Source organism: Cervus canadensis, chromosome 10 (assembly GCF_019320065.1).
Source record: "Cervus canadensis isolate Bull #8, Minnesota chromosome 10, ASM1932006v1, whole genome shotgun sequence".
Classification (NCBI taxonomy): Eukaryota; Metazoa; Chordata; class Mammalia; order Artiodactyla; family Cervidae; genus Cervus; species Cervus canadensis.
The window spans coordinates 27471018-27492030 of record NC_057395.1 but is presented as its reverse complement, the minus strand read 5'-3'; the positions used below and the strand labels follow the sequence as shown (position 1 = coordinate 27492030).

Below are 21013 nucleotides of genomic sequence, written 5' to 3'. Positions count from 1 at the left end.
CTTGTTTGTTTTTGTTTTCATTACTCTAGGTGGTGGGTCAGAAAACTTCTTGTTGTGATTTATGTCAAAGAATGTTCTTCCTAGTGTCTGACTTACATTTAGGTCTTTAATCCATTTTGAGTTTATTTTTGTGTATGGTGTTAGGGAGTATTCTAATTTCCTTCTTTTATATGCAGCTGTCCAGTTTTCCCAGCACAGATTATTGAAAAGGCTGTCTTTTCTCCATTGTATATTCTTGCTTCCTTTGTTATAGACTAGGTGACCATAGATGCATGGGTTTATCTTGGGGCTTTCTATCCTGCCTATTAATACCATATGTTTTGATCACTGTAGCTTGCAGTAGAGTCTGAAGTCAGGAAGCCTGAATCCTCCAACTCCATTTTTCTTTCTCAAGATTGCTTTGACTATTTGGGGTCTTTTGTGTTTCCACAGAAATCATAAAAAGTTTTTGTTCTCATTCTGTGAAAAATGCCATTGTTAATTTGATAGGGATTGCATTCAATTGTAGGTTGCTTTGGATAGTATATTCGTTTTCACAATATTGATTCTTCTTATCCAAGTATATGGTATATATCTCTTCATCTGTTTGTGTCATCTTTGATTTCTTTCATCAGTATCTTAGGTGGTTTTGTGAATACAGGTCTTTTACCTCCTTAGAGACTGGTTTTTTCCTAGGTATTTAATTCTTTTTGTTGCTATGGTAAATGAGATTGTTTCCTTAATTTCTCTGATATTTTTGTTGTTAATGCACAGAAATCCCTTGCATTTCTATACATTAATTTTGTAATTTGCAACTTTACCAAATTCACTGATTAGCTCTAGTAGTTTTCTGGTGGCATCGTTAGGATTTTCTATTTATAGTATCATGTCATCTGCCAATAGTGACAGTTTTACTTCTTTTTCAATTTGGATTCTTTTTATTTTTTTTCTTCTTCTATGGATGCCATGGCTAGGACTTCCAAAACTATGGTGAATAATCGTGGCAAGAGTGGACATCTTTACTTTGTTTCTGATCTTAGAGAAAATGCTTTCAGTTTTCCAACATTGAGAGTGATTTGGCTGTGGGTTTGTCATATATGGCCTTTAATACATTGAGGTAGGTTCCCTCTATGCCCACTTTGCAGAGTTTTTGTCATGTATGGGTGTTGAATTTTGTCAAAAGCTTTTTCTACATCTCTTGAGATGATCATATGGTTTTTATTCTTTGTTAATATGGGTGTATCACACTGATTGATTCCCTTTCCTCGATTGTAGTTTCCTTTCCACAGGCTCCAGGGTTATCCTTCATCTTGCTTCTGGTGTTTGCCTCTTGAGGGAGGAGGCTGATCTAAGGGGCTTGTGCAGGCTTTCCGGTGAGAGTGGCTGCTTCCTGCCCACTGGTGGGTGGAGCTGTGTCAAGGGGTGGGTGTTTAGAGGGGGCTGTGGGCTCAGACGGGGCTGTGTTCCTATTGATTGTTTGGCCTGAGGTGTCCTAGCACTGGAGCCCACAGGCTGTTGAGTGGGGCCAGGTCAAAATGGTGACTGCTTGGGGAGCTCACACCTATGAGTACTTTCCAGGATGTCTGCCTCCAGTATCTCTGACCCCACAGTGACCTCACACCTCCCTAGAGACGCTCTGAGACCAGCAGGGAAGTCTGGCCCAGGCTCCTATGAAGTCACTGATTTCTCCCTGGGTTGAGAGTGTACAAGACCTGGTGTGCATCTCTAGGAGTGGAGTTTGTTTCCCTCCATCCGGTGGAGTCCTCTGACGCCAACCCTGCTGGCCTTCAAAGCCACATGCTGTGCGGGCTCCTCTGACACCAGCCCCCCAGGCTGGGGAGTTGGGTGTGGGGCTCCACACTCTCACTCCTGTGGGAGAACCTCTGCGATACAGTCATCTTCCAGTTGGTGGGTCTCTCACCTGGTAGGTACTGGATTTGATGTTATAGCAGCAGCTGTGTCCCTCCTCCCATCTTATCTTGGCTTCTTCTTTGTCTTTGGATGTAGAGTGTCTCTTATTGGTAGGTTCTAGTCCTTTTTGTTGATGGCTGTTCAGCAGTTAGTTATGGTTTTGGTGTTTTTGTGAGAGCAGATAAGCTGACATCCTTCTACTCCACTAGCTTGTCCTCTTCCCCTTCATATTTGTTATTTACTCCATAATTTGGGAGCAAATGCTATAATGAATGGCCCCAGCATCTGCCTGTGCATCTTAGGATAGGCACCAATGCCCAGCAGCCAGTAGCCTTGACCTACCAGTGTCTTGGTCAGAGGGCCCCCAGTGGATAAGGCCTCCATGCACTCAACTGTTTCATGAGTCACTAACTATAATCCATGCTTCCTATGAATGAGATTCTCTGACCAGTCTAAAAACCTGTAAGCAAACTGTTTAATGGAGGGGATGTCTCAGGCCAGTCCAAGTTTTAATGAGGCTAGACAGGGCTCATGCATGTGACAAATAAACCAGCAGCTCGGCTTTCCTTGGAAAACCCAAGCAGCTTAATGTTGGCAGTTGTTACCATGGAGAGCAGGATGGAAGAGCGAAGGTGGACATGTAGCATGGTCTGAAAGTTCTCCTGCTCCAAATGAAGAAGGCAGATCCTTGGGCTGCACAAAACCATTGGTACCTTGGCGAACATGTTCCGGAGCCCTAAAGAGGTTTGATCTGACCACCGAAGGGGCAGAAAAGTCCCACACTAATTCATGAATCAAAATGAAATAGTCTACAAATAGACTTTGGTCTAGGAATTGTGCTTTATGACTGATTAGACAAGTTCTTAGAGTGTACACCTGGCGCCGATTTACACCAAGGATCTGAATGTGGGACCAACTCTGGGTGTAGTCCTACACCCCTTCATCATTCCTACGAGTAGACTGGGTCTGCTAACAAATAAAAATCTAAAAATACAGTAACATTTCTCAAATAGACCAAAGAAAATGGGAATCAAGATCATTCTGCTTTTTGGAATACCCGAAAAGATGATGTTGACATTGACTGGGAATTCGGCATGGAGGACAGAAGGCCACATGATCCCAGGCCTGTCGTTCTAAGAATTAAAGTGGAAGAAGGGTGCCCCACTCGAAGGGGGCTTGAATCAGTCCTTAGAAAGGACTGGTATTTCTAATCCCCATCTTAACTCATTATTGACCACAAACGTAGTCATAGGTCTTTTGTTACCCAAATGGTAGTGACCTGAGATGTTTCAGTATTCACTTAACAAACTGCTGGCCATGGGCCTTAGTTTCTGCAAAAATCCCTCAGTCAATAATGTGTTAAATAAGTGCTTTTAAAATGAAGCAGAGACTGTTCACACTGGAAGGAAAGTAAATCCTACTGGCCAGAGCTAGGAAAGCTTGGAATTAATTTTTGGGCATACGCTTCCTGAGCTGTTTTATGCAATGGTCATGCCTTACACATATTCAGCGCCACCTGAGGCCCAGCCCAGAGATGCAGGTGACATGGCCCAGGTCCCACAGGGCTCTCCCCATGCCTGCTCTGGCTCATGAATCTGTGAGAGACACAGCCGGGGTCCCAGATGGGAACGGCCGGGAGCCACGGTCAGTCACCTCTCCACATACCTGAAGTTCTGCCATGATTTTGTCTCCGTCTTCTTCCTCCTCCTCCTCCTTTGCAGAAGCAGTGACAGGGGGTGGCGATGGGGCCCAGGCTGTCACCGGCTCCTCGGCCGGACACTTTGTGGCTCTAGCCTGTGGACTTGGTCCAGCATCTTCACTGCTTGCCTGTGGAAGATTTGAACCACAGTTACTGGCTTTTCACCCCCAGGTGCTGGCAAAAGGGGGGTCAGATCACAGAAGAGCATGCACTGCCTCACTGCTAGGTGCCTCGGCTTCCTAGCTCTTCAGATCAAGCTAAAAGGCTGTTTTGTCCACTCGCATGTAGTTTGGGTTTTTCCTTGCCCAAGGTGTCATTTTGGCAAATGAAGTATTAAAACTCCTTAACTTCAATGCCTTTTAGAAAGGTCCTCCTTGGAAACTGTATTTTCATTTAACATAAAAGACAAAGCTTGCCAGATTAAGTGGAAGTGAAAGCTCTCTGAACCTCTGTTGACGCCTATAACAGTGTCAGCTAATCGCAGTTACCTTTGTAAGATGATCTTTCTTGTGCTTGCCCCTCAGGCCCCCATTTTCCGTCTTAGTGTGCTTCGCTGGGGAAGTAGCTGGTGAATTGAATTTCACATAGTTGCAGCTAAAAGTCAAGTAAGGATAGGAAACTCCTGGGGCTGAGTCTATTCCAATAGTATACTGACTGACATTTTCCCATCTGTGGCGATTCCTTGGAGATCTAGTTCATTCTCTCCTGTTTGCTACCTTTTATGTTCTAAAGGAGAGCAGAGAAGACCTTGTCTAGGGACATCATCTGAACCCACAGACCAGTTCAGCAGGGCTTCACCCATCAGACCTTAGCAGTGGCGCTCTCCTTCCTGCCAGTGTAGACCACGTCGCCCGACCTCGTGGTAGTGAGCCCAGATCCTGGAAGGTAGCTCCGCCGTGGAGGTGGAGGAGGAGGTGGTGGGGACCTACCCCCTAGCTTGTCCAAGTCCAGTTCTGAATTTGGAGAGTCTTCTGGAAAACAGTGTGTCATTGCAAAATCAGCTTTTAAGATAACATCCAGAAAGTCCACTGTATTTCTAGAATGTCAGTGCAACTTGATTCAAAACTTCTTTCTTCTCTCCATGGTGCAACAACTAAAAATATAGGCCCTGAAGCCTGACTGGTTTGAAGTCCTAGAAAGGCCCTGAACAATTTAATTAACCTCTCTCTGCCTCAGTTTTCTCATCTGTTTAATGGGTTAATAATATTGTTTCCACTGGGTGTTGTGAAGATTAAATGGTTTGATGCACATAAAGCATTTAAAATAATGCCTGGCTTATAGCAAATGCTATGCAAGTATTACTTAGTGTGACTTTTAAACAAATTTCTTACCCCAAAAAACTTTTACCTGGAGAAATGAAAGGTCAGAACCCCTTGCAGGGCCTCCAGAGCTTTCATCCCTGAGTCTGAAAAGGAGGGTTTGGAGGAAGGCTTCAGGCGGAGGAGGTGAGAGTAGAATCTGGCCCAGGAAGGGCCAGAGGGAGAGCGGGAGGCAGATGGGGGTCACAGGACAGAGTTGGGGAGAAAGTGGATTTTTTTTTGGTTGTGGTTATGTGGTTAGAAAAGGTCTCTCTGCTAATTAAAGGAAGAAGCAAATGCAGAAATGAGGGAATCAGAAAGGAGTACTGACACCAAAGGTTAGGAGATGCAGCTATCTGCTGAGCTTTCCTGCCAAAATGCCCAGAAAAAGGCATTTCTTACTCAAACAGCTTCATTCCTGTCGTGTATCAACATCCTTCCCTTCCTCCTTTTACCAATACTCTATCCAAGAGCTCACAAATGTGGTAAAGCCAGAAATTCGGAATCGGAGCTTCCAGCTGGCCTTTGCCCCAACTCTGGGGACTCACAGGCCTGGCCTCCCAGGAGTGTTTGTCTGTTCTGAGCAAATGACGTGGAGTTGTTCAGAGGAGGTGCTTGAGGACTTTCTACTGAAATTTTTAATAAAGGCTTGGGTAAGTCATCAGGGTGACAGGCCAGTGATTGCAGTGGACGGTTTCTGGCTTGTGCAGAGGGTGCTGGGTTATAGGGTCCCGTCCCAAGGCCAACAGCCTGGCTCTGGTCTCCCTCCCATGTGTAATGACAAAGGTTCTGTCTCTGACCAACTTGAAATGCACTGGGCTGCATGTAAAATAATGTCTTTGTCCATAATTTTAAGATCAGAATAAGGCACATGGTTTGTAACTGGTTGAAGATTTACCAGCTTGAGTTTAACAGCTATTTTATATTATTATGGAGACAGTGATGCTTAATTTCCATAGTGTGGTTGGTTAAATATACCATCTAATAATTTTGATTAAAAAAAATGTGAATCCTCACTGTGATCTAACATCCCTCTGGGAGCTCATAAAATCTGGTGTTTTCTAAGGAGAGGTCTCAATTTAAACACAGCCCTCCTGTTCCCCCAGCTGTGGCAAAGGGTCATAAATTGTAAGAAAGGCAGAAGCTACATTTTTCCTTAGTGTATACTATTCTAGAATCCTAACGCAGAACACAGCTTTCCTGCTATGGTTATAGTTCTTCAACAGAACTAGTCAATAAAAATCAAAATAGTAGACTCTAGAGACATCTAAGGGTTTGTTGTTTCCAATTAAAAAAATTTTTTTCTTGTTAAAATGGACTTTATTTTCCTCCCAGATTTGAGATATAATTGAACAAAATTATACATATGTAAAGTATGCAACCTGTTGATTTGATAAGCATAAACACTGTGAAATTCTTAACATAATCATTAACACATCCATCACTTCATAGTTTTGTACGTGTGTGTGTGGTGAGAATGTTTAAGATCTACTCTCTCAGCAAATTTCAAGTATACATTAAGTATTATTAATTATTGTCAACCTGCCTGTACCTGAGATACCCAGAGTGTATTCATCTTGTAACTGAAAGCTTGTACCCATTGACCCTGTGTCCCCCTTCTGCTAGCCTCCCTGCCCCCATTAATCCCCACGTGACTCCCTGCTTCTGTGAGTTCACTTTTTTTTTTTTTTTTTGAAGATTCCACCTATAAGTGAGGATATACAGTATTTGTTTTTCTTTGTCTGGCTTCCTTCACTTCGTATAATATGCTCCAGCTTCATCCGTGTTGGAGAAGGAAATGACAACCCACTCCAGTATTCCTGCCTGGAAAATCCCATGGATGGAGGAGCCTGGTGGACAGCAGTTCATAGGGTCACAAAGAGTTGGACACAACTGAGTGACTTCACTTCACTTTTTGTCCATGTTGTCACAAAAGGCAGGAATATCTTATTTCTTATGGTTGAATAATGTTCATATATATATATATATATATAACACAGTTATGCACACATATACATGTGTATACACTATATACATATACACAGACTATATGTATAAATATACAATAAGTATAATGTACACATGTATATATAATAGGCATATGCATATCACATCTTCGTTATCATTTTAGCTATGAACTTTTCCATATCCCTTCACAGATAATGCAGCAATGAACATGAGAGTGTTGATATCTCTTTGAGATGACTCTGTTTCCTTGGAATATATACTTGGATGTGGGATTGCTGGTTATGTGGTAGTTCTATATTTAATTTTTGGAGAAACCTTCATACCATTTTCCATAGTGGCTGTACAAATTTACATTCCCATCAACAGTGGACGATGGCACTCTTTTCCCCAATCTTTGCTAACATGTGTTATCTTGATTTTTTTAATAAATTTCCCTGGTTATGTTGAACAACTTTTCAAATAACTGTTGGCCATCTGTGTGTATTGGGTTTCTCAAAAAACTAAAAACAGAATTACCAGCAGTAGTATAGTACTATTGGGTATATATCCTCCCAAAACAAACACTAATCTGAAAAGATACGTGTACCCCAATATTTATAGTCACATTATTTACATTTGCCACAATATAGAAGCAACCTAAGTGTCCATCAACAGAGGAATGGATAAAGAAGGTGTGGTGTATATATTCAATAGCATACTACTCAGTCATAAAAAGAATCAAATTTTGCCATTTACAACATGGACTCTTGGAGGGTGTAAGTCAGAGAAAGACAAATACTTTATGCTATCACTTATATGTGGAATTAAAAAAATAAAGTAGTACACATATAACAAAATGAATCAGACTCACAGATACAGAGAACAAACTAGTGGTTACCAGTGAGTATAGAGGGAAGGGAGGAGGGGCAAGATAAGGGTAAGGGACCAAGAGTTATAAACTATTATGTATAAAATAAACTAGCTACAATGATTTATGTACAAAACTGGGAATATAGCCACTATTTTATAACTATAAATGGAATATAACCCATAAAAATTGTGAATCACTATTGTGCACCCAAAACTTATAAAAGTTTTTTATTGAGGCATAGTTGAGGTACAATATTATATAAGATCTTTAGGAAGTGAGAGCTTGATCCCATTTGCCAGCTTGTGCCCTTGTGGGTGATCAGCCCACACAGCTCGGATAGCACCTTACCTGAAAGTTCTAATTTGTCCACTGGAGCATCACCCTTTGGCTGGGGGCCTGAGGCTGGTGGCATCTCCAGGTTTGGAATTGACTTCATAATATTGGCCTGGGCTTCTTCTAGGAGTTTCTCAAACTCCTTCCCATTATAGTGGTCCAGATTTTGCCTTTTCTCTTCCCATTTCCTTTCTGCTTTCTAAAGGAAAACAGCAATGAAGAAAGTTCAAAAGTCAGACGGGAACGTGAATTGTAAGTTTTGAGATTTGATGCTGGGGTGGGAGAAAGTATAACTCAGTGAAAGCACTGGTCAAATGATGCTCTGGCTTCTGTGTCCAGGGACATGTCTGCACATCAGACAAACCTGACCCTTATGCTGTCTGCTACATCTCCTTAAACAGGCTGCCACAGACACCCAAGTGATGTTCATTCACACAGCAGCAAGCTCAGAAACCCAACCATTCATTCACTAAATTGTTACTGAGCACTTACTACATACTCTCCTCTCCCAGCACTCATGAGAGGGACATAGAGATACACATTCAAAGGCATGTAGCCCATAACTTTCTTTTTTTCTACACTGAGCTTTCATCATAGAGGAAATGATAGAAATAAACAGCAGAACACTCACTAATCCTATGTGTTAGTTCTGCTGCTGTCAAAAGAATTGCCGTATCACCTTCTGGGTCACATTTTACTATTTACCAAATGAAGCGGGTATTGAGATAATCTCTAAGCTCCATTAAGTTCTACAGTCTCTACACAGAAATACATAAAATGCATTTTAAAATATCTGTACATTTTTTGAAAGAACATTTTCCTGTGATTTTGACATGTTACATTATCATTTCAAAAAAGAGTGGAAATGAGTACCAGGATCAGTGGAACCTTATACTGTGAGAATAAGAAAAGACCCAGGAGATCACGGAATCAATGTATTTTACAGTGAGAACACGGAGGCCCGGCGAGATGAAGGATTTGCCCAAGATTCATTCTCTAGGAGTAACAGCCAGCACTGTCACCATCCTGAGCCTCCTGTTTTTTCCTTCCTAGCATTTATCATCACCAGAGCCTGGTCCCTTCTGTTTACTGCCTACCCCAGAACCTATGAAGGCCTGGCACTCACTTGGGCTCAGTAACATCTTTTGAGTGAATCAAGCTCAAAGGCAGAGCCAGTAGGAAGACTCGGGCCTCCTTACCAGAATCAGAGCATTTCAGAGGTGACCTGTGAATGTGCTGTTGAAATTTAAAATACACACATAACAATGGTAATTATGCCTAGTAGATTCTCAATAGACATTTTTAAATAAAAGAATCATCCTACTGACCTCTTTGCAATGCAGAGATGTTTAATGTGGCAGGTCCACTAACTTTCAGGAGCAAGATGTGCTTGCAGCCTCCTCCCCACCCTGACAGGCAGAATCATCATCAATCACATTTCACCCCATCTTACAATACGCATTTTATAAGCAGCTAACTTAGTTTCGGGGGCACAGCCTCTGAGTCTGGAGCAGAGGGGAGCCGCCTCGTGTTCAGAGGTCCAGTGGCCAGGACTCTGACCTTCGTGGTTTTAAGATGTCACCTCTTGAAATAAGTTATCCACTGCTGACTTGCAAGAGAGGCAGGACTGGGGACCGAGGACACAGTCCTGAGTGGAGGAAACTTTAGAGAAGGGGAAGGAGAGACCCAGGGGAATGCAGTGTGCTGCACGAACACTGACTCCAGCTCCTGCTGAAAAGAATATTTTAAAAACACAGCAGGTTTCCTCTCTATACCCTGTGACTTTGAGACCTCTCTCTCTTGTCTCCTCTGAGACTTTGGTAACAACTTCCCATCCAGCATCCTTTATTTGAGACCCACCACCTCAATCAGTTCTGCATACTGTTTCCACATGAATTTTCTGAAGACACCACGTTTATCACTGGTCCAAGCAGCAGCATTTCTCTGATATCCATGGAATAAAACCGTGGTCATCTGAGACCGGGGAGTAATCTCTCCCAAGTCAGCTTCCAGCCCCTCTGGCCAGCGTTTTTCCTCCTCTTCCCAGTAAACAGGTGTACTCAAGGCCCGACCTTCTGTATCTGAGAATGCCCTCATCAGCCTTCTCTGCTTATGCAGACTCTAGTTCATTTTCCAGGTCACTGGTGAACCCTGCGTTCACCAGTGGTGTGTCTGAGCCAGCTCACACTGGCTCAGGGCGCTGACTGTCACCTTTCCTCCCAGAGTCACATTCAGTGATGTCACACTGTTGCTTTACTCAAAATCAGTAATGGTTAAGTCTTTCCACCACAGAAACTGGCAAATGCTACAAATCAGGCTCTTCCCCTTTGTTAAACACTGACCAGCATACCACTGTCTCACCTTCCTACAGGTTGGGTGCCTGATTCTTCTCTGAAATCTGATGGCCTTTCTCTTAGTCTGGCCATTGAAACAAAAAAATCTATCATATATGTATATAAAATAGAAAACTATATTTTTATCAAAAAAATATCAGAAATCTATTTTCTGATAAAAATATAAAGTTATATACATCTTTGATACATATATCCATTGTCTCCACAACCAGACTGTCAGTTCTTGGTGGGAAAGGACCCCATCCTTCCCCCTTCACGGAATTAGGAGAAATGGAAGGAGGACCTACCTCGATAGACACCGCCCTGCTCCTGGCGCTCACACTGTGGATTTCCTCGATGAACAGGCTCTGCACGGAGGAGCCGTCCCCGGGCATCTGCGGGGACGGCAGAGCGGAGGGGGCCTCCTGCGTGGCAGCAGGGGCGCTGGCGGGGTGAGGGCCCGGGCCCCCGGGCGCGTGCTGGGCGGGGTTCAGCAGCGCGGAGGAGAGCTGCGACGGCTGGATGACCACGGGAGAGCTCTGCGCGTGGTGGACGGTCAGGGGCACCACTTCCGCCTTCACGTCGCCGGGGACGCCCGCGCCGGGGAGGGGCTGGCCCGAGGTGTGGGGGGCCTCCTCCTGGGCCCTCAGGACCTCGGCGGCCGTGGCCTTCTCCATAGCCACGTACTGCGCGGCCTGGGCTGCATCCGAGCCTTTCAAGAGCCCATCAGTGACATGCCTGGGAAGAGACCACACAGCAGCATCAACCAGTGAACCAGGTACTGCGCATTTTCATTGTACGGTATTTACTTGAGTGCTGTGTCATCTGCAGACCAGGCGAGAGTTTTGTTGCAGAAATTAAGACATGCTAAAACCCCAAGTAGCAGCTTAGAGTTGAGGGTTTCCATAGCAACAGAACTGCCTCCGAGTGATCTTTAGCAGCGGCTTTCCTCTTCTTCCCTCAGGAGATGGTCCACCCGTGCTGCTGTGTCCACTGTTGGGGTGGTGCTGTCCTAGAGTGGACACATGATTCTAAGCACACTGCCTGCACCTATTCCAGGCCTGGGCAGCTCTCGGGTGCTCGGTTCTGACCCAAAGCTTCCTCCACTCTCTCTTGCTTTCACTGCTGCATATCTCGGGAGGGTGGTTTACATGCCAGTTCCTTTTACTTGCTCTTCCTACAGCTCAGCCATCTGGCCACCCCACCTGGACCTGACTAGCCTTTTTGCAACATCGAGAGTGACTGTGAATCTGACTGCGGGTTAGTCCTCATCCTCCTCTGCTTTGTGGGGGGTGGGGGGAAAGGCAGTCGTCTGATGCTCTGTCCAGCTCCACCCACACTATGGTGGGAAAGACATGACCTTCAGGGTCAGACAGGCTTGTGTTCGACTATCAGCTACCGTGTTCTAGCCCTGTAATGCTGGCAACTTCACCTCTGTGGGCCTCAGGTACTTTTCTGTGGATTATCGTGAAGATGATGATGGTCTAATTCCGATCAACATAGTCAAATGAAAGGCATGTCAAACGTGATACTCAACCCATAATTTTTAATTAGCCCCGCATTCTCTTCTTACCAAAATGTGTTTTTCTTTTGCTTTGAAAACAAGATACTTCTTTAACTGTCTGGTTCCTTCAATCTCAAATCCCCAAGGGTCTGTTTCCTCCTTTCCTTCTCCTGTCAGAGCTACCTCTTCCATCTTCAGTAATCACCTACATGAAGGCAATTTTCAACTCTAAACCTCTTTCCCCCTCCCTCTGAGTGAGGCCAAGGACTCCTTCTAACTGTCTCTTGAACTTCAGTCTGCATTTCTAAGGGCTTCCTGGGCAACTCTGCTCTGCTGTCCTTCCAGCACCTCAAATTCAAGACACACAGAACCCCTCCAGCATCTTCCCAACCCGCTCAAGTTGCTCTGAACCATGACTGTCACCCCCTCTGTCTTTGTCGGGCGCCAGGACATGTGCCCATCCCTGGGGGCATGTGTATTCCTACCTTCCTTCTTGTGTCTTCCACAGCACGTTAGAAAGATCCCAAGAAATAATTAAATAATATAAAGACCTGTGATGGGCAGCTTAATGGAGGCTATATTTATTTTATTTTTAAAGTGACTTAACTGTCTTTATCTATATCATATTTTAAAATTGTTTTTCAGGGAAGAGAGGGAGGGTGGGCACTGTTACCAGCCAGCCTGCTATCTGTGTAAACACTTAATAAGGAAGGTTTGATTTAGGCTTTGTGGTTGGGTTACCACATTTAGGTAAGAGTTTAATGAAGAATCCTTTTAACATATTTTTATCCTACTGGAAGAAAAAGTTCACTCTGGCAATTTACAGTAGTGAGCCTATGAGAAAATGTAATTCAAGTACAATTTCTTCCTGTACCCAGCCGGATGTTTTCACTGCAGGAAGAGGCAAGAGTTGCCTTAATTCAGATTTTTGCTGGCCTCTTGAAACTTATGCAGGAGATTATAGAGCTCTTTGTAGCATTAGCATCTCAAAAGAGGCTCTTTCCTTGAGGTCACTATTACTAGAAAAATCTCACTTGCTCCTTACGGTTAATAATTCATCTAAAAGTCAACTGCACTTTTAACATATTTCTCCTGCAAACCTATCAAAAGATGATAGTGATTAAAATTCTCCCAAGAATTTAGATGTTACTTATGCTTGTGACTGGCTCTCAAATCTGGTTTAAGATCTAAAGGGTAGCATCTCTGTAATTTTCCTAGTTCTATTTTTTTAAAAAAAGGAAAATTCAGGACTGATGCTGTTGGGAGGTGGTTTATGTGGTAGCTGTGTCTATTTCTCATGTGGGAAAGGAAGTTTTATAAGGGCAGGGGTTCTGTCTGGTTTATTCTTATACTCTTGACACCCAACACCAGGACTGGAACAGATAAGAACGTCCAAATATGACTGACTGCCTGGCCATGAGATCAGAATCAACAAGTCTGGTGTCAGACTCTCAGGTCCCACCCAGCGCCGCCCGCGGCCCGCCCGCTCACCTCCGCAGCATGGTCAGGGTGTCGGTCAGGCCACGCACTCTCTGCAGAAGACTGTCCAGCCTGTGTGGCTCCTCCTTCAGGAAGCGCACCGCCTCCACTTCTATGCGCAGGATGGCTCGCATCTTATTTTGTAAGGTTGGAAATTCTCCTGCAGACCAAGAACAGCGAGTGAGCCACAGGAGCAAAGGCAAGACTAGCAGGCCCCCCTCAGACCCCAACACTGGACACGGTTGGGAAGTGTGGGGGTTCAGGAGGCAGAGCAGGTTCAATGTGACCTGGGTGGAGGGTGCAGCCCCTCGAGGTCTCATTTCCCGTCTCTGTGTGGGGGGTGTCCACTGGGCCCCGAGCTGTATCAGTGAATTTGGCACAGGTGCCCTGGTGCATTGTAAGAGCCCAGAGAAGGGAAAGGGTTATTCGAATCATTTATTCCTAAATGTTACAGCAGCCACTAAAATATTAATACCAGCTCCTGGCAAAGAGAGGCGCTTCTTCTGCTATTCAGGGATGCATCCTGAGCGCCCAGAACAGAGCACGGTGGGTGCTGGACGAACACCTGCCCATGTGCACGGAAGAATCCTTCACCGTCGGACGGGCTGTCGGGATTCCCCTCCCCTCCAAGGAGGATGCTCACCTTTCAGGGAAGCGACGGCCTCTCCCACCTGGCGCAGCAGGAAAGCCCCATCCTCCACGTCTTTCAGAGTCACCACGCGGCTGGCCGAGGTGGAGTCCTTCTTCAGATCATCAACGAAGTCTTCCAGGTCACTAGGGGGAAAGCCGACCACAGGTGGAGTGAGCGCGGGGGCCTTCCCTACGGACAGTGGAGAGCAGAGGACCCTGGGCCTCGCCGGCTGGCCTCCCCCCAGTACCGCGGGTCCCTCCATGCCCACGGAGGTGGGAGCAGCAGCTAGGGAGGAGTAGCTTGGTTTGGCTTAAGAGACCCTTCTGGGGTGTGAGGTGAGGTTTCTCCGGGAGGCCTGGATCCGCCACCTGGCTGACAAAGGACCCACTCTTTGTTTTCAGCGGCGCTGATGCCGGCTAAGGGAGGGCTGCGTGGACGCTGATGTGACAGAGGAGAAAGAGGGAGAGAGACAGCAAGAGGAGGCCCAGGTTGCCGCAGATCAGGCTTTTCTACCGTGGCGCTGACCTCTGTGGCCAGGTCATTGTTTTCTGCAGGGGGATGAGGGGTGTCCTGTGTGCTGTAGGATATTTAGCAGCACCCCTGACCTTGACACAGTAGCCTCCAGGAGCAGCAGCTCTAAGCCGACAAAATGGACAATGTGGAGGAAGTGGACAAATTCTTAGAAAGGTACTACCTCCCACGACTGAACCAGGAGGAAACAGAAAAAAAATGAATAGACCAGTCATAAGTACTGAAGTTCAAACTGTGATTAAAAAACTTTCAAAAGTCTCTAGGTCCATTGACATCTCTACAAATGACCCAATTTTGTTCCTTTATAAGGCTAATAGTCTATTGTTGATATACCATATCTTCTTCATCCATTCCTCTGTTGATGACTATCATAAAGAATGAAGTAAGAAAGAAAAATATATAACACATATATATGGAATCTAGAAAAATGGTACAGATGATCTTATCTGCAAAACAGAAATGGATACACAAACATAGAAAAGAAATGTATAGACACCAAAGGGGGCAGGGGTGGTGGGATGAGCTGGGGGATTGAGATGGCCATGATACATACACACTGTGGATACTGTGTGTAAATAGATAAGTAACGAGAAGCTACTGTGCTCTGGTGACCTGATGGGGAGGGAATCGAAAATCCCAAGGAGGGATATGTACCCATACAGCTGATTCACAGTGCTTACAGGAGAAACTAACGACATTGTAAAGCAACTATACGCCAATAAAAATTAATTAAAAAGAAAAAACTTCCAACAAACAAAAGTCCAGGACCAGATGGCTTTGTTGGCAAATTCTATCAAACATTAGAGAAGAGACAGCAGCTATCCTTTTCTCAAACTATTCCAAAAAATTGCAGAGGAAGGAACACTCCCAAACTCATTCTCTGAGGCCACCATCACCATGATACCAAACCAGACAAAGATGCCCCAAGAAAAAGAAAATTACAGGCCAGTATAATTGATGAACACAGATACAAAAAAAAAAAAAAAAGCATCAATAAAATACTAGCAAACGAAATTCAACAGTACATTAAAAGGATCATACACCATGATTAAGAGGGATTTATCCTGAGGATTCAAGGATTCTCCAGTATCTGCAAATCAATCAGTGTGATACACCACATCAACAAACTGAAGAATAAAACCACATAATCATTTCAATAGGTGCAGAAAAAGCTTTTGACAAAAATCCAACACCCATTTATGATAGATGACAGTAGCAACCTCCCCTAACTTGAGACAAACAAGAATGTTCCACAGACATTGTTAAAATGTCCCCAGGGGTCACGAGGGGAACAGACTTGCCCCTGAGAACCTCTGGTTTATACTGACTGTCCCATCAGTAAGGACTGAGTGTCCTCTCCAGGATGCAAAGAGAATGAATGATCACGGGTCTGATTTCTGGACGGGGTGCATGTGCACACACATACTCACCTCTGAGGGTACGTCTCCCACTTCAACAAACACACCAGTAATAACATCCTGTCTCCTGAGCACGTCAACAACCCCACCCTAAACAGATGTGTGCATGATTTCATTTTGCTTGCTGATCTGACAGTAGAAACCCCTGCTATTAAAGAAACAGGAAAAGAGCTTTGATTTGAAGAATCACTAGGTGGCAGTAAGCAGACAGCGATTCCAGCGCCAGAACCTTGAGTGTGGGGCAGGCAGCAAGCTGACAGACTTCCAGTTACAAGGACTAGGCGTGTAATCAACAACACGATAAATATAATTAACATTGCTATATGCTACTTATGAAATTTGTTACGAGAGTAAATCCTAAGAGTTGTCATCAGAAGGAAAAAAAGTTTTTTTCTGTTTCCTTAATTTTGTATCTATAGGAGATGGTAGATATCCACTAAACTTATTGTGGCAATAATTTCATGATGTGTGGAAGTCAAATCATTATGCTGTCCACCTTAAACTATATGCGGCTGCATGTCAATTACATCTCAATAAAACAGGGAGAAAAATTTAACTGGCAATTCTATAAAAACATTAAAAGGCTACATATTGTTTTAAAGGAACTTTTCAAGGAGAACCTTGAGACCTAGTTGTAGACAGCTGGGCTGTCATAGACCCATCTGAGACAAACAACAGCCGTAACACCTCTCGGGGGGTGCTTGTCTGTAAGTGCAGGGACTAAGCACAAATTTGGAGCCTGTTTTTGAGGTGCTGATGAAGAGTGGTCAAAGTTATTATCTGACTCTCTAGACTGCCACTGAGAAGGGTATTCTAATTTTAATCAGGCACACTGGGTTGGCATCTGATTTGACATAAGCTCCAGCTCAAATATCAAAGAGGTCAATGAGCATAACACTCCCCATCCTGTAGGTTTCTGGTGAGTATAGTCATGGAAAGAATTTGAAAGTTGCTCCCTTACAGTCCCATTTTGGGACGCTTCCCCTTTCCAAAAAGCAAGAGAATTTACACATCTACAATGGAATACTACTCAGCCACAAAAAAGAATGGAATTTTGCCATTTGCAGCATTTACATGGATGGGTGTGGTGGGCATTATGCTAAGTACAACAAGTCAGAGAGAGAAAAATACTGTATGCTTATCACTTATACGTGAAATCTAAAAAATTCACAAACTAGTGAATATAACAAAAAAAAACAGTGGATTCACGGATACAGAGAACAAACTGGTGCTTACCAGTGGGAGCAGCGAAGGGGAATATAGTGGGAGAGCAGGAGGTTCAAACTATTTAGTGTAAGCCAGGCTACAAGGATGTACTGTACAACATGGGAAATATAGCCAATATTTTGTAATAACTGTAAATGGAGCAAAATCTTTAAAAATTAAAATATTTTAAAGTATTTTAAATACTTAAAGTATTAAAAAATAATTTAAAAAATTAAAATGGCTTTGTGAAACTCAAAAAAAACAAACAGGAGAACTACCAACACTAGAAGAACCCACACAAATGACTATTCATTATACTAAAAGGTGAAACTGTTCTATGATAAATCTTCACTGCATAACAAAACATACATTAACATAACAGATGGGCCTGCCCCAGTGACTGGGGCCTAATAAAACTCCGCTTATTTCAGTAGTGTGACTTGATAGATGCTTTCAATAAGAACCTCACAGAAGATGTGTAGCATTCAAAGCAGCATCTTTCATTGTGCATCAGACATATTTTACACTGAAATTCTTCTTTTGTGATTTTAACTACAGTTGAATAATAGGCGGATAATTTTAGTGCTGTGTTATTTTGGCTATTAGTTTTAATTTATTGAGATTAAATTCAGACTTCCCATTTATCACTGGGTTGTGCCACTGGCTCCTTTTAGTTCGATGGGTTGCCAAGCCCTACACAACAGTGTGATGCTTCCAAAGAGACTAATAAGCTCAGTCACCTGAGGATTGTTCAATTTCCTGACCTCGGATGGAGGGCACGAGCCGAGTGTCCGAAGATATCCAGAACCAGCAGAACTCTAATGTGCACACAGCACAGCAAAGAAAGAGGATGAGAACACTGCCTAGGAAGGGCCGCCTCCTTGGCCAAGACAGGCTTGCCTTTCAGGTTGACCAGCTATGCAGGCAACCAGGGACTGACTGCAGGGCCCGGACTCACCACAGCTTCCGGACGATCTTCTCCTCTTCGTGCAGGTACTTCTGCCTCTCCTGCTCCACCAGGACCCGCTGGCGCTGCACAGGGTCCTCCAGTCTCTTCATCGTCTCGATCACCTTGCTGCTGATTTCCTGCTCAGCCTTCCTCATCATTGCCTTCAGCAGTTCCTGGTTCTGCAGCTGTTGGACAAAAGAGATCACCCTCCATCAACTCTTGCCAGGCTGATAGGGGGGTGCCAGGGCGCCTGGCAGCCCCCAGGTGTGGGTCTGGATAAACAGCCCCATAGCTGAGTCTTTCTTCATTTCACTGTAAAAGGGAAGGGAGCACAGACTGTATATAGTATTGCTGCTTCAGCCAGCATCCAGGTTTGAGTAGCCAGCTGACCAGCACACTTTCACATCCCTGTCTGCAAAAAAGCAGTCCTTCCTGAATGCTGGATAGACATACAGACAATGGGCATGAAATCTCACATGTTTTCATAGCGAGAACCAAGAGTACCAGCTCTGGAGCCAAGTGGACTTACAATCAAACCCTAAACCTACTCCCAGATGCACTGAGAGACTCTGGGCATGCTCCTTATCTCTAAAAATGGGGGCGTTCATCTCCCTTGCCTCTTCTGCTCTGAAAATTAAATGAGATACTGTTTGGTATAGAAAGGTACTCAACAAATGTTGGTTTGACTGTGGACTATTTCAGCCCATCAATTAAATGAATATCTGTGTCCCTCTTATTAATGGGTCCATGGACCAAATACCGTGTAATTACAGACCATCACAACATAGTACTTGAGAGGGTGGGGGAGGGAAGGCCTGGGATTTGGGATTAGCAGATGTAAACTATTATATATAGGAAGGATAAACAACAAGGTCCTACTGTGTAGCTCAGGGCACTATATTCAATATCCTGTAATAAACCACAATGGAAAAGAATATATAAGAAAGAATGTCTATATGTATATAACTGAGTTGCTCTGCTGTACAACAGAGATCGGCACAACACTGTAAATCAACTCTAGTTCATTAAAAAAAAACCAAAAACCTCAAAACACAGTACTTGCTGTCAGTGGTGGCAATGATATTTGCAGACGAGCCCTAAGGCTTTTGGCAATTAACTGATCTCCCTGGATTATACGTAGGCTGCTTACATACATAAGACCACAATTTCCACATAATTTTCCCAGGTGGTTTCCAGAGTACTCTTGTTTCTTACCCCAAAGTATAGGATGTGTGAGTATCAATCCAGGCTTTACAAACATCTAGCCAAACATTTGAATCCTGTTTCCAAGAAGGTGTTACGTGGCTCCCTGGGGCAGGGCAATTTTCTGACAGCACGTACATCAAGTGAGCTCATTCAATCAGCCTGAAAAGCAGTAACTCTATCATACCTATTATATCTGAAGTTCCCCTAAAATTTCAATTAGCTGTTACTGTTTCCTTCGTTTTGTGGTTTCGTAGACTGTGTATCACCTCACAGGAGGGATGATGCTCTACCAGCTGTCCATCATCCGTGCAAACAGAGAGGAAATGCCATCTGACTGTGTCACCACCTGCTTGAAACCTCATCATGGCTTCCATTTTTCTCTGAATAAAAATAAACCATTTCTGGGACTTCCCTGATGGCCCAGTGATTAAGACTTCACCTTCCAATGCAGGGGATGCAGGTTCCATCCCTGGTCGGGGAACTAAGATCCCACATGCCTCATAGCCAAAACACCAAAACATAAAACAGAAGCAATATTGTAACAATTCAATAAAGACTTTTTAAATGGTCAGTAAAAAACAAAACAAAACAAAATTCAACACGGACCAGCCCTACAAAACCACCATCATGTTTGAACATCACCATCATCAACTGTCCATCCAGAGAAAGAAAGCGTGAGTTCACTTCCCAGTCTTCCTAAGTAGTTCCCAGCCTTCCTAATTAGCTCCCAGTCTTCCAATTAGTTCCCAGTCTTCCGAATTAGTAGCCATGCAATTGTGGGCAAGTTATTAATCTCTCCATGTCTCTCCAAAACAAACAGAAAGGGACAGTAGTAGTTCGTATCTCACGGAGGCGTAATGGAGCTTCGTGAGGCAATCAAGTGCTCACAGTCGTGCCTGGCACAAACTGAGCTCTCAGTGTAGATGAGCTGTTGTTATCACGGAGGATAACTGTGGGGGCAAGACCTGTGGTTTTGTCTGGGAGGGAACCAAATACAAATGTGCCACCCTTGGGTTACCTCCTCTGAATGAGTCATGATCATGCTTTCACACTCTCCTCCCTAATGCTGTCTTTCTATTGAGGTCTTAATGACAGTCAGTCTGTTGCTGAAAGGCAACACGTTTGGAGACAACAGCTTCCTGCCATGCTGTCTGCAGCTATGGCTCTGCCCGCAAGGCGTGGGGAGGTCTGGCCCTTGCCCATATCACCAGCCTCCTCGCACCGCAGGCAGCTGGCGCGCTCTCTGCTCCAGCCGCAGGGCCATCCTCTCTGTTCTTCTGACAGCCCGACCCCCTTCCTTTTTGCCACAGGGACTTTGCATGATACACCCTCCACCTGGTTAATTTCTGCCCTCCACAGAGTCTCCAGGACACCGTGCCTGGTACATAGCAGGCACTTAAATATGGGGTGAGCCACAAAGTTCATTCAGGTTTTTCCACCAAATGTTATAGAAGAACACAAATGAGCTTTTTGGCCAATCCAGTATTTGTTGAATGTGTGAACTGAGTTGGTAATAACAGACAATGGAAAATCCACCATTCTTTGCCAGATGGTAGAAATGCGAGGTGACCTATGGCTCAGCTATGCCTTGAGCTCAGTGCTAATGCCTAGACTTGCTCTGACTACAGTTGCTAAACAGACATAATAAACCAGCTGTTATCAAAATGGCATGCTCAAATTCAAGGCCATGTGTCAAATCCTATAGACCTATTCCCTTT

General features: G+C 44.3%; 1 protein-coding gene across 3 annotated transcripts in view; it reads right to left on the bottom strand.

Moving 5' to 3' along the window:
• KIAA1217 (KIAA1217 ortholog) overlaps positions 1-21013 on the bottom strand; it is a 361116-nt gene that overhangs the window by 16043 nt on the left and 324060 nt on the right. For 2 of the 3 annotated variants that reach the window (XM_043478953.1, XM_043478955.1), the window contains 5 exons: positions 13367-13514; positions 10680-11109; positions 8054-8237; positions 4397-4560; positions 3556-3717 (listed from right to left, as the gene is read on the bottom strand). In XM_043478953.1, coding sequence (XP_043334888.1) covers positions 3556-3717; positions 4397-4560; positions 8054-8237; positions 10680-11109; positions 13367-13514 — 1088 coding nt within the window. The remainder of the gene's footprint in view (positions 1-3555; positions 3718-4396; positions 4561-8053; positions 8238-10679; positions 11110-13366; positions 13515-21013) is intronic. The other variant, XM_043478954.1, reaches the window with a different exon arrangement.